Source organism: Pan paniscus, chromosome 5, assembly GCF_029289425.2.
Source record: "Pan paniscus chromosome 5, NHGRI_mPanPan1-v2.0_pri, whole genome shotgun sequence".
Lineage (NCBI taxonomy): Eukaryota > Metazoa > Chordata > Mammalia > Primates > Hominidae > Pan > Pan paniscus.
In genome coordinates, this window is record NC_073254.2 from 69,973,841 (window position 1) to 69,988,493 (window position 14,653).

Below are 14,653 nucleotides of genomic sequence, written 5' to 3' on the forward strand. Positions count from 1 at the left end.
AAATCCAAACTGCGGATATTTCATTTTGCATTCGCATATAACCAGTAGTTTGCTGACTCTGCATTTTGTCACTGATTTGGCATGGTGTCTTTTCACAATGTGTCCCAGATGTTATGTACAGTTCTGAGTGTGTGTTAAAAATGTGTACACATGCATGTGTTGTGTGTGTGTTTCAGTGAGTGTGTGGGGGGAATTTAACAATAGCCTTCATAACTGTAATAAAAGCTACTATTTGGACTATATGAATGTTTACTATTTTATAAAAATTTTAATAGTTTTAGTGTGCTTTTATAAAACGTGTACTGCTTTATGGCCTTTAAAGCTGACAACTGACGACATAAATTTTCTGGATGATTATCAAGTATATGTTGATGCAGCTGTTACCATGCAAGAAATGCTGAAGCATCTACTGCAGTTTCAACTAGTTGAGCATGGCTCCTTTCCTTAAATAGGTACTAATGGCTTATGACTTACAATGGTGAATACCTAAAATCAGATTGCCAGTAAAAATAAAATCTTATTTAAACTTTATATAAATTGTTGGGAGGAATAAGATATTTTCAACTACACAAGTAGCTGCTGAACTCTAATACTGAAAGGCATATTTCTGAAAATGAGAGTGTTTCAGAAAATTCAGGAGTTGTACTCCAAAGGAACAAAATCCACACTGGAAAACGTACATTTGTCTATAATTCTACAGTAAAGTCACCACTGTACTCTACTCATTTTGCTTTACTGTGGGTCACTTCCTGTTCATCAAAGCCTGGAAAACTTAAGCCACAGCACGATTAGAAGTTTTCATTTTTCTGATGAGGCAATATTATTTGTCAAACAATGAGTATTAAGAGGGTTTAAGATTTTTATTAGCCCAGTTATATTAACTATTCCATTTTACAACAGAAAGCTAAGATAATAAAAGGTTACTTCCTACAACTTATATTTGCATCCATCTTTCAACACTAAAAAAACCCTTCCTATTTGAAGAGCAAGCTACATAAGCAATTTACTTCTTATAGTCACATACTTTTTAACTTTCCAATGAGAATTACTTTACTCTAAAGCTTATACTCCACACTTTAAACACATATTGAAGTAGAATAGGGTCTTCATCTTTCTCTTTATTTTAAAGAAAATTGAGACAACTTATTTATATTCGAATTGAGAAACCAATAGTATATCTCTCCTTTTTGATTGTGGTTTTGTAACTTTTGCCTGAAAAATAAATATCCTTTATTTTATGTCTTTGGAAATACATTGTCTTGGATTTTAAATTTTTCTCATATAGTCCTTACATGATATGTATCTATCTTAATTACAAAAGTAATTTCAAATTTTAGAAACTCATGTAGACTTACTATGGAGGACAGGAAAAATATAAATAGAAAACAAACTAACAAAATATTTTACTAGGTATAGTCTAACTCTAATTGTTCCCCCAAAACACCTTGATTGAAATTCCAATCATTTCACTAATATTTTCAGTCAAAATTGACTCACTTATCTTTCTCATTAACTGTTGAATCTTTCCTGCTACCATGAACTTTGCTCACCTCAACTAAGGGAAGTACAGCCTGCACCCAAATCCATCCCCAGCTTTCAACCTTCTATTACCAATCGCTATGCACTTTAACTTGTTAAGATGTGTGTTCATCATATCTCCATACTTATAAAATTAATAGAAAAAGTAGCTAATGTCTTAGAAACAAATTCTTCCTTAAGAAACAAACACACACAAAAATGCATTATAGGTTTCACAGCACATAGGCCTGGTTATAATACTTGAGGCAACTATTGGTCCTGGAAGCAGACAAGCACCAAGGCAGATTTTTCCCTCTCTCCTCCCTCCCCCTATATCTCTCATCACCGCTAGGAGCCTCCTTTTTCCATTTCTGCTTTCTACTACTCTGTCCTGTCACTGGTTTGCATGTGGCTCCATCCTAGGAACCCCAAAATAGTGAACTCAGTGACAAAATCACATAATCTTTCAATACAAGTAACCATGTTTGGTATACCATTTCTAAACTCCTGAGAGAGAAAATTAGGTTTGTGGATCTTGGGTCAGTTTTTATTTTCCATGTCCTGTAATCAACATCTCTTAGAATGAACAGCTGATAAGTTTCCACAAGAAAAAGGCAAGGCGAGGAGAAAAGGATTGATATCTCTGATACTCCTAAATTTATAGAAATCACATATAATAGAAAATAGTAGAGAACTGAAAGTTTATATTTATCTTCTATAAGCAATTTATCAAGTATTTTTAAACAGTGTTCTGCAAGATACTATGGAGGTGCTTTGGGATCACCCAGAGGAAGTAGAAAAGTCAGCCATTGAGGGGGAGAAAGAATGGATAAAATGATTTCCCAGAGCAGCTCAATTTTATATCTGCTGTATTCTATTGAAGTTCTACATAAAATACTCTTTGAAGAAAAAGTCATGTTTTAAAAAAAATTTGAAAACCACATTAGGTGATTCTTTTCCAAAAGCTGTTGTGAGTTTATATCAACTTATCAGCACATGTAGGCTGAGATAAGAGGGCTGCATTTGGGTGCTAGAGTGTTAATAAAATAGTTAATAATGCCAGATTTGCATGCTAGTTCCTCTGATTTCAATTGCATGACACATTCCACAAGCTAGATACTCACTAATAATCAGCAGTGATGTTAATGAGATGTAACTATATAGTGATTACCCTGATTAAACAAAATAGAAATATGATATTCTATGTATATTTTTATAAATGATATAAGAATCTCTAGATAATTTTTGAGTAAGCTTTAACAATAAACATTAACAAAACAGAATTTGTGGGATTTCATAAGTACCCTCGTGCTGGAATATTCATGTGTCTTGCAGACTTAACAACCTCCTCAAATTTTCCCATACTTTCTTCAATGGAACAATTAATATTCTTCTTGCTAAAGGATTCAGATGCAGCTCCAAAAACTGATATCTCAGTAGCTCCAGCAGCAACCTGAAAAATATATAGTTTAAAGCCAAATCTAATAACTTCAAAAATGTGAATGACAGTGGTAGAATAAAGATTAACTACTCTATGAAGGCATACATGTATTCTTTAATATTTGCCTTAGAATTTAAAATTGGATTCCTCTCATCTTGCCACATATATTCTTTCGAAATGTAAAAATATTTTGTAATAACAGAATAATCCACAAACTGCAATATTCATAAGTCTGTGAGGCACAAAAACACAATGAGGATGTTCTATTTAATTATGCCTTTTAAAAATTATGTATTATCTTCAGAAATACTGTAAGTCTAATTATGGAAAATACTAGCACCCCAATAAAACCCTTATCCTCCATGAAAAAATATTTCCAAACCAATTATTAAAATGGAAGATACTAACTACTTTGTTTATCTTCTCTTCCTACAATCCAACAGAAAAATATTTTTCCAATTCATCATTTAGATTTTGCCCCCAGTTTTTCTTTGGTCTCCTAACCTAGCTTTTATTTTTTTGTATCCTGACTTCTACAGCCATACTCTTGTGTACCTAATGCTTTGATCTTTTTGTCAGTCTTTAAATCCAAAATATTAATCTAATCAATTTCCTTTTTGCACTTTTTGTCAACTTTATTCCTTCCTCCAGGCTCTCCAGTGACTTGTTTTCAAATATCAAGCCTCTCAGTCATTCAGCTGGATGTTTAAGACCTTCTGTTAATGTATTTCTAGCACTTTGCCTACGTTCTCCCCTCCTGCTAATCCCCCATTAACACATGGGGGGGAGGTCAGGTGCGGTGGCTCACGCCTGTAATCCCAGCACTTTGGGAGGCCAAGGTAGGCAGATCACAAGGTCAAGAGATCAAGACCATCCTGGCCAACATGGTGAAACCCCGTCTCTACTAAAAATGCAAAAATTAGCTGGGTGTGGTGGTGTACATCTGTAGTCCCAGCTACTTGGGAGGCTGAGGCAGGAGAATTGCTTGAACCTGGGAGGCGGAGGTTGCAGTGAATCAAGATCACGCCACTGTACTCCAGCCTGGCGACAGAGCAAAGCTCCATCTCAGAAAAAAAAAAAAAAAAAATACATGGGGGGAGAAAAACTTAAAAGCTATCTTTTCATCTTTCCTCAAACATTTAAAAAATATTGGCTTTTATGCCTCTATCCAAAATAAATTTTCAATTTCTAAAATAAAAACTCTATTAGTGAACATCTACTATTTGTCTGTACTGTTTTTAGTACTATGGATGTGCTTTTTGTCATCTACAAACAACTGTGTAAACTAAGTGTTGTTATGCCAATTTTACAGATGAAAAAGCTATAGCACAAAAAAGGTAAATCCTTAGCATGATATCACACAGGGAGTAAAAGTTCTGGAGTCACGTTTTGAGCACAGAACTGCTTGACTCCAAAGTCAAGATTAGTTCCACTCCAGTGCTTGCCCCTCTGAGTTAACATGAGAGTGTCGTTTCAGTATCTTCTTCAAGGTAAGATACATTCTTTACTTTGTTAGGATTACTAGATGACACCAATATTTATAATTTTTAAATGACTTTTTAAACAACGCAATAAAAATTTTATCAATCAAACCCGAGAAAAATAAATGGTTCTAACAAAATACATTATACGATTAATACCCCACAATCTCAACTTTACATAATATAGCTTCATATAATGAATATTTTTCATTAATATTCATTAATACCAGAAATAGCTGCTGCAAAACCTATGCAATAAGCCCATATACGGATAACACCTTAAAATTGAAGAGGATAGTCTCATATGTATAATTATTAAAGCTTTATTTAAATTATATAAATTTCTAAATCACAGAGGATCAAAAGAAACAAACCAGAAGATAAATAGGGAAAGTAACTAGAGCCAGATAAAATGACAATTAGCTTTTCACCCAGAGGGAGAAAATAACAGACACAAAAAGCTGATCAACAAAGGTTGACAAAAATAATTACCAAATTCAACAATATTAATAACTATAAAAATTGCATTGAAAAATGCTTAAATAGTATTCTATATTACTTATTTAAGAAGAAGCACAAAATATACTTCTAAGAAATTTCACAAAAAAATGCAGAATTTTACTTTTGTGTTTTGATTTTTGAACTGTGAAGCTGGAAGAGCCAGGTATATAGACCACTTTAGTCCCCAACAATGCTGTGAGGACTTGGAGCTCTATGTCTTCATGTTAGTACATTAGCAAAGTATTTGTATTACAGATGAGTTACATATGACACAATTTTAACTTTGTAAATATCTTTAAAACAATAAGAGGCATATCAATTTTAGAGATATTAGTAGCACACTTACAGCATGGTGAAAACCCTGAAGATTAGGAGTAAGGACAGGATAGCGAACTCCTGGATATTGATGAATGCCTTTCATTACTTCAGTGTGATCAGCCATCTTAAATACATAATAGTTATATGTAAATGTGTAACTTCGAATATGTTACCGAGAATCATTTTAGTTTCAGGTAGGTTATAGTTACATGGACAGTTAGAGTCTTTAAATTAATATCTGAAATAAAAAAATAATGCCAGTGAATGTAAAGGAAAGTAGTTCTCAGTCTCATAGATGTATAATAAGTAGAGATGAGTTTAACTGTTTTACAGAATGGGATCTTGTAAAATGAGTTATTACAGATAGGAATTCGGAACTTTATTATTTTCACTTAACCAATCTTTATTCCCTTCCTTTCATTTCATGGTCCAAGGCTGAAATACTCCTGAGACTGGGGAAAGTTGGAAAGGCAATATGCTATTCATTTACCACACACATGAAAATTTTATGTCCAAATAATTTTCAGTGTATGAAATTTTACAATGTTTAGGAAAATGTAAATTACACATATTCTTTAGAACAGTTTAACAAGGCTGAGATCCCAGAATGCTATTTGGTGAGCATTGGTGCTTTAGTTAGTAATAGTTATAAAGCTTTATGTAACACTATCATAGTATTACCACGTTTTCATATGTGAACAAATTAATACAGTAGAGTTTTCACCTGAAAAATTTAACCTACCCTGTCAACACTTTGTTTTCTGTATCTCTAAAAAACTCAACTTTGAATTAAAATATCAAATTTACCAGTTTGCCACAAAGTCTAAGAATTAGCTTCTTAAAACAATAACTATTAATCAGATCCCATAATCATCACACAGAGAAATTACCATTGACATAACCATGAGCCTTACATATTTAAAAATAATAAATTGTGGCATGAACAATAAATATGAAGAATAATATATAAGCAGTGGAAAGTATACAAAATGAACATGCAAAAAGCTGTGAAAACATGTCAAACCAAAACTGGAATCCTCAATATAGAAATGCAGAAAAAGGGCTATTGGGTTTTCTTTATATAACTTGGTTTGCTATCATCAGAATGCATTATTTTTGAATTTAAAAAATTAAAAGCAAATAAATCCAAACAAAAAATGCTTTTTAAAACATAGTTAAATACATTTGAAAAATATTATAATACTAAATATAAAAATACATGTTACAATATTTACTCTTATTGATACATTCATCTTGTCAACTCTCAAATGCCAGCAGAGTTAAATTTAATGCTTTCAATTAGTATAATCTGGATTACTTATATGAGTTTTTAAATACATATAAATTTGAAATTAAATACCTGAGATGCAAAGAAGTACCTTCCTTTGACTGCCATCATGACTTATTACATTTAAGCTTTCGTGTTTCATTCATAAACACATTTATTTGTGTTTACCAGGTGGTCTTTTCTCACTTATTTCTATACTATTGTATCCACTATCCCCTGCCTCACCAATTCCCGTCTTCTCCAAACAGTATCTACCACATTCATTTACAATGCATAAAAGTGATATCCCTCATTTCATTCTAAATCTATCTGACTTTAATCTAGCTGTATATTGAGCCCCTACTATGTCCAAAGCTCTATGCTAGGTCCTGTGGAAAATAAAAATACAGACCTTACTTTCCTGGGGGAAAATGAGGTTATTGTGCTGAAGTAGTTAGTAGTATAGTTGGGGAGACAAAACAGATACACACGGAATGTTAACAATTCAAAGAAATATACTGGTTGTAAATGAGATCACAGATTATAAGAGTTCAGAATGAATAAAGGTTGGTATGGCCTATAAAAGTCTGGGAGAGTTTGAAAGAGCACATGGGATACAACCTGCAGTCCTTCACTGTGGCATTGTTCCAACAAAAAATGGCCACACCAATATTTCTGGTCCTGTATGTTCTTCCAGGATCTCACCACTTTTCACAAAGAGGTAAACTTTATTTACTCTTTTCCTTGAAGCTGGGTAGACTGTGTCCTCCAACTATTAGAATGTAGTGGAAATCATACTATATGACTTCTGAAGCCAGGTTATAAAAAAGGATACAGCTTCCATATGGCTTTCTCTTTTGGGGAAAGCCACTGTGGGGAAATCAGCCAACATCCTGTAAGAAAGCCCAAATTAGCCTACGCAAAGAGGCCACATAAGGAGACCCTCTTGGAGAATCCATGTGAAGAGGAACTGAGGCCCCCAGCCAATAGTCAGTGTCACCCCCTAAATTTGTGATTGAAGTAGCCTCCAGATGACTTTGCCTCCAGCATTTGAGTCATCCAGCTGAGGCCCTAGACACTGAAGACCAGACACAACCTGTCCCCCATGTCCTGTTCAAATCCTGGCCCACAGAATTAGTGAGCATAGTAAATGTTTACTTACGCCACTAAGTTCTCAGGTAATTCATTTTACAGCTATAAAATTTGCAACACTGAAAAACCAATAGGGTTGGAAAAGAAAGACAGACGGTTGCGTAAGTGGTAACATATTATTTGGCTAGAGAAGATTAGTAGTGAACAATTGGGGATAAGCTTATAAATGAAGAGGAAATCACACAGTGTGATAGGTCTTTGAGTTAGGTTCACGTTAGTATAAAGATTCTGATTTATGCTGAAGGCAATAGAAAGCCATGGAGAATGGGTGTTAAGAAAGGAGAAGACTGGACTAAATGTAGTATTATAGAACAATTAATTTAGGTGAGGTGCAAAGGATAGTCTAGATAGGAGAGGCCAACTCTCAGGTAATTGTGAGAATCCAGCTTGTGACAAGTTCTGTGGTAGAAAAAAAATGGTACTGGGAATAGAACTAAAGAAAAATGAAGAGGACACAGTGGCTAATAACACAGAGGAGCACTTTACTCAAAATTGTAATTCTCACCATTTTATAGCCTTCCTTTGTAAATAGTTTGTACATATTTAACACAGTTTTTGATTGCATATCCATGAATTTAGCTTTTGTGCTTGATGCTATTTAGAGTGTGAGTTCTCTCTGTCTCTGTCTCTGTTTTTCTAACATGCACACACAAATGTGCATGCACACACAAATTACAAAAAGAAAGTAAGCAAACTTATTTCCGATAATAAGCAGAAAGAAAAGCAAAGTTTTAGGATATTGTAATAAAATGTAAAACAACACTAAAGAATAATATTAATCAATATTATTAATGCTTAAGCCTAAGTAAACATAGTATGTATAAGTATTTATTAGAGACATATGTATTCTCATGATAACAAAAGTTAATAAAGATCGTGTTCCTAACCAAATACAGATTTGGATAGAGATTGGCAGTATATCATAAAACAGAATAATGGGCAAATAAACAAATTTTAATCTACAATAAATATAGATAATCTTGGTCTATATTTAATTCATTCTGCACATAATTTAACAAAAATCTTGAGACAGTGGGAACAAGCTTATATAATGAAGCAAACAATAATTTTTTTAAATAGATGTTTCAATCAATAGATCAAGAAAACCAAACATCACATGTTCTCACTCATAAGTGGGAGTTGAACAATGAGAACACATGGACACAGGGAGGGGAACATCACACATCAGGGGGCGGGGGGAGGGATAGCATTAGGAGAAATAGCTAATGTAGATGACGGGTTGATGGGTGCAGCAAACCAACATGGCACATGTATACCTGTGTAACAAACTGCATATTCTGCACATGTACCCCAGATCTTAAAGTATAATAAATAAATAAATAAATAAATAAATAAATAAATAAATAAATGAAAGGAAAAAAAGGAAAATGAACAGAGATGATAATGAAGTTCCCAGATCATGAAAACTAAAAATTGATAATCACTGAAGGTATCTTAATAAAATTATGATAAATACAGAAAGTAGAATCCAAAAAAATCACTACTTTTACATTTTTAAAAGTGCTCACAATATAATGAGGCCATTCAAGAAATAATAGTATTCTGTCTTAATTTAGTCAGTAAAGGCAAGTAAGTAAAGAGTTTTAGGAAATCCTGATAGAGTATCATTTTATTCCAATGAATAAAAAAGGGCAGGTTCCAATTTAAGGTACAGAGTCCTTGCTTTAATTTTTTTTTCTCTTGGGGAGTTTATGTTATACTTCAATCTTAATATTGTTTTAATGTCTAAAGTTTATAATTTAAACAATGAAACTAACAATTCATTTACATTACTGTTTTGACATTTTAAGAAAGCCTTTCTACATCTGGTTTTATTTAACAAACTTTTTTCAGACGTTGCAGTGATTTTTTAAATTTAAAATGATAAAAATCCTCATGATTTGGTTAGTAACAAGTTTTGCCATCACCAGCACACAGTCTGGAAATGGCAATATCTGTATATCTCTAGCCAAAAAAAAAATAGGCCTACCATGGTTAAGAATTGTTTTAAGCATGCACATTTTGATATAGATCCAAATCATCACAATATTTGCATAACATTCTGCAAGAGTTTTCAAGATATGCAAAGCATCATGAAGATTATAGCCTAACAAGCTTAGAGATTTTATTTGCTACTAACTCTTATCATGACGTAATTAAACTGGGATAGTTCACACTATACACATTTAGATATCCTATCATGTTGTAATTACCTGAATACTATAATGTGTTCCAAATATTTAGGCTTTCAATATGTTCCCCAGACAATGGCAATGGCTAAAATACAGTTTAAGTGTTGTTAGTGTCATCAGCTCACCCAAATTCCCTGAGATTAGTGGAATTTCAAGATAATGCATATGAGAATGCAGTGATAAACAATGAAAGAGTTTCTCAAAAACTTCTGAAAGAGAATCATATTGGAAGTTTCAACTGTTTTTTTGTAAATAGGCTACAGCAGACCTAGCTTTATTCAGCTGTGCTTTATTGTATTTCACAGGTACTGTGTTTTTTACAAATTGAAGGCTTGTGGGAGCTCTGAGTTGATCAAGATCTATTGGCATCATTTTTCCAACAGAATGTGCTCACTTTGTATCTCTGTGTCACATTTTGGTAATTCTCACAATATTTAAAACTTTTTCATTATTATTATATCTGTTATGGTGATCAGTGATCACTGATCTTTGATTTTACTATTGTCATTATTTTGTGGGACCATGAACCACACCATATAAGATGGCAAATTTAATAAGTAAAGGTTGTGTGTGTTCAACTGATATATCAATTGGGCATTCCCCATCTCTCTCTGTCTCCTTAGGCCTCCCCATTCCCTGAGACACAACAATATTGAAATTAAGCCTATTAACAACCTTAAAATGGCCTGTAATGTTCAAGTGAAAGGAAGACTCACATATCTCTCACTTTAAATCAAAAGCTAAAATGATTAAGTTTAGTGAGAAAGGAATGTTGAAAGCCCCGATAGGTGATAAACCAGGCCTCTTATGCCAAACAGTTAGAAAAGTTTTAAATGCAAAGAAAAAGTCAGAAGGGAATTAAAAGTGCTACTCTGGTTTACACACAGATAATAAGTGAAACAGCCTTATTGCTGAAACGGAGAAAGTTTGAGTGGTCTAGGCAGAAGATCAAACCAGCCACAACATTCCCCTAAGCCAAAGCCTAATCCAGGGAAAGGCCTGATGCTCTTCAATATTATAAAGGCTGAGATTGGTATATTATTGATATATTATTTATATATACTCATATATTTGTATGATAAATTATTACTTTTTAGTGTATTGTAAAAGAAAAACGTTTAATAACCCTAAACTTAAAGGATACTGTTTATTAAAATACTCCAAAAAGTTATAGGGTGAAATTTTTTATAGGAATTAATTTTTAACATTTTTCAAAGTATACAATTCTTTCATTTTCAAGTCCCACAAAATTAAAGGTAAAAATACCTATCACCCTTTACTTCTCTTCAAAATGACAGTTAGAGAAAATAGAACTTTCACTGAGTAAGGTTTACTCAGTTCTAACTGATAACATGCAATGTGGGATGTTCAATAAAGTGAAATAAATATTTACTTTAAATGGAAGTACATAAGGAACTGAGAGTTCCTATTCAATTTTTGACAAGAGTTGACTCCTATTCATTTAGATTTTAATCAGTGATTAACTCCCCGCTGCACCAGCCCTGAACAAATGCAATTACAAAGCTACTCCATGTACAGGTCTCTAAATTCCGGAGCTGCATTTGTAATACACTTTTTATATGTAATTCTCTCATACCCATTTATGATACATGTCATTTCTATGTTTACTATTTTAACTTAATGAGAGATTAGTCCACTATAAGTTTGCAAACTACAGAAGAGGAGAATGTTTTGGGTGGTTCTGTATTACCATAGAAATTATTCAGTGTGTTTTTGTAGCTCTGCTGAAGATGAGAAAATTTAACTGTGTGATGGGGTGGAAATATTAAAAGTTTAAGTTAGCACTGTTGTTAAGTGACAGAAGAGTTCAGAGGAGGATCTAAAATTCATGTGAGAAAAAAATACAAAGATATTTTTACAGTGGTATCTTTACAATGATATCTACAAAATTATATAACTTGACCACCTCTCTTAGAACTAGATCTTGTAACCTAAATATAGGACTCTATATTTTGTACCCTTTTCCCTGACCTGGTCAAGTTGATATGACTGAGTCAAGCATCATCAGTAAGTGAGTCTCAGCCATTGTCTCTGTCTCCACTCCACCTATCTGATAAAGGGCTCAAATTGTTTCCCTACCTTGCCCTCTAACAAGAGAGATTTTATGCTTTGTAATAGTGTACTAGGTAAGAAGCTAGCTGAGAAGTCCTAGGAAAACAAGGAAGGCATAGCCAGAAAATCTAAATAATCTAAACAGTCATGATATTCGGGAAGGACAGCCTGGGATTTGAAAGGTAAGCTTTACTGGCAAATTGCTTTGACTGCTCTATAGCAGTGAAACGGTGTGAGATGAGAAGAAAAAAGGGGAGTTATACAAAGTATTGCTGTGATGCATACAGCGGTTCTCCTGCAATGGTCTTCAAGTAACACATGGCGATTGGAATACCATTTAATTCCTTAGGTTTCTATATTATATTTTTTTATGTACAAATCCAGGCCAGACTCTGCCAATTGGGAGAGCTCACAATTGCTGCACTCTTTCAGAATGTTGGTGTAAATATTCTCATACACTGAAAATATATAAAACCCAGTATACCATATAAGATATAGTACACAATTTTACCTCATATTAAAACTCACTGTAGAGTAGAGCAAGAGTGCATATTCACCATGTTAATGTCCTACACTAACTGGCACCAGAAGTATGTAAATAGTTAAGAAGAAACAAAATTCAAAATGTATACAACCAGAGGCTAGTTTGTGCAAAATTCTTCCAAACATATACATACTGTTGTAAGGAAATGAATCTGTTTTCATCCACATGAAATCAAATGGAAATTTTCATCTATCAAAAATATATTCTATATAACAATTATACTGTGCATATGTTTCTATTTTTAATTGCATAAAAATTACAAAAATAGAATATATCAAAATTCCTCCGTGTGAAGTGTGCAAAACTGTAGTAGTTCTTCTAAAATAAAGACTATATCTGCGTATAAATTTACATATAACAAGGTATTAGATTACATCTTAACACATTACTAATAATGAATTATTAAACTGAAAGATTTTTCTAACCTATAAATAAAAAGTTTTATTGACAGTGCTAGAGAAAAGACTGAATTATCTGTCTATACTCTCCATAGAAAACATCATAGTGTTGACCTTAGAAAGAGGCGAACAAAGAATGTATAGTCACAAAATAAGAGAAAAAGCGTATTATGAAATAACCTCAGATGCTCACTTAAATTTTTAAAACTAAAATTTTATTTTTCTTAATTTTGAGATATTTGTAATATGTGTTAACTTTTAAAATTTTATAATTTCATAAGTTCTTTTTTCTAATTTAAAATTAATATTTATTTTCCTATATAATGTTGTATTTGGCATTTATAGTCTTTAAAAAAAAAAAAGAGGATCCTCCAAATTGATGTATTCAGTATCTAAAGTTCCCTACAAGTGGTTGGCCATATATCTCCTAGTGATTTGCAGATCTCACCCAGAGACAGACAGGTGGCCCTAAACCATCCAGACATATCAATTAGCAAGAGCACAAACAGTTGCTTCACTTGAAGTAATAGGGCATAGATAGTGGTAAATGACTCTTAAACTTAATGATCCCAGAGACTAGCTCAAACTTTGCATTTTGCCAGAAACGCGATCCTTGAAGACAAAAGAACCTGAGGCATATCTAATGATTGTCCCTTGGAAAATTTCGTATTTCCTGGTTCCAGTGTTTGTGATGAGGGACCTCGACAGATGCAACAAGGCTAAACTTTACAGCACTTTCTGAGGCACTGAATAGGAAGTAAAATAACCAAGAAAAGGAAAAGAGGAATAAACTGTAACAGCATGGGTTTTTGAGTAGTGTAATTAATACTAATTACTATTACTATTAATTAATAGTAATAGTAATTAATATTATCTGTCATAGAAGTACAAAAAATGATCAAACAGAGTAAGAATTGAGGAATAGTATTTAAAGGCTCCTCCTGACCACAGCAACTTCCATGACCTCATCATTATTCAAAGACAGCTCTGCCACTGTTAGCATAAATCTTTCCCTTACTTCAATCCACAGACTTGGTCTATGCTGGTCTATGCGACACCCACTGGGATATGGAATCAGAAAACTAAAAAAGAATTCTAGAGGGCCTTAGAGGCATAATGAAAAAAAGGATCACTTAGAGATCCTCTAAATGTTTAGGCTCTAAAACAGAGTTAGGGTATAAGATATTTGAAAAGGGGGATTTTTAAAGTCCTATGGTAGGATATGAAATTAGGTCCCTTCAAATATTCTAAATGAAGCATGAGTGAAGATTGGAATGACTTAGTTATTTTGACATTTTGAGCATGCTTTCGTATATGAAAGGATAGCATGGGGCTCCAAATTTTATTTTAATTACATCTAACTGCAATAATTAAGGCCCTTTATCTTGTTAACTAAGCCAGAGTTACTGAGACTCAAAGCTGGAACTCTCTTAGAGAACCCACTTCCACCAAGTGGAACCGACTCAGTATGTGTCATTTACTGAAGGGTCCAGTGTGCTTAGAGCTGTGCTTCCAAATACTGGCCTGAGGACTGCCTAGGTCAGAATGATCTGGGACGACTTTTAAAATGCTTATTTCTATATTCTGTATTGGCCCCAATGAACCAAAAATCTCTGAGACTGTAAACTGGAAATCTGCACATTCAGTAATTTCCTCCACTGCTTTATATGCATGGTTTAGAAAAGTCTGCAACTCCTCCCTGGGGTGAGGAGTAGAAGTTTTGGAGTAGATTCCTGTGTAACCCACATAGACCCTACAAAACAGATTT

The 14,653-nt window shown here is 33.3% G+C and overlaps 1 protein-coding gene across 2 annotated transcripts in view; it reads right to left on the reverse strand.

Moving 5' to 3' along the window:
• Positions 1-14,653, reverse strand: part of HMGCLL1 (3-hydroxy-3-methylglutaryl-CoA lyase like 1) — a 145,321-nt gene that overhangs the window by 77,224 nt on the left and 53,444 nt on the right. For both annotated transcript variants that reach the window (XM_034962260.3, XM_003828931.5), the window contains 2 exons: positions 5,288-5,383; positions 2,823-2,971 (listed from right to left, as the gene is read on the reverse strand). In XM_034962260.3, coding sequence (XP_034818151.1) covers positions 2,823-2,971; positions 5,288-5,383 — 245 coding nt within the window. The remainder of the gene's footprint in view (positions 1-2,822; positions 2,972-5,287; positions 5,384-14,653) is intronic.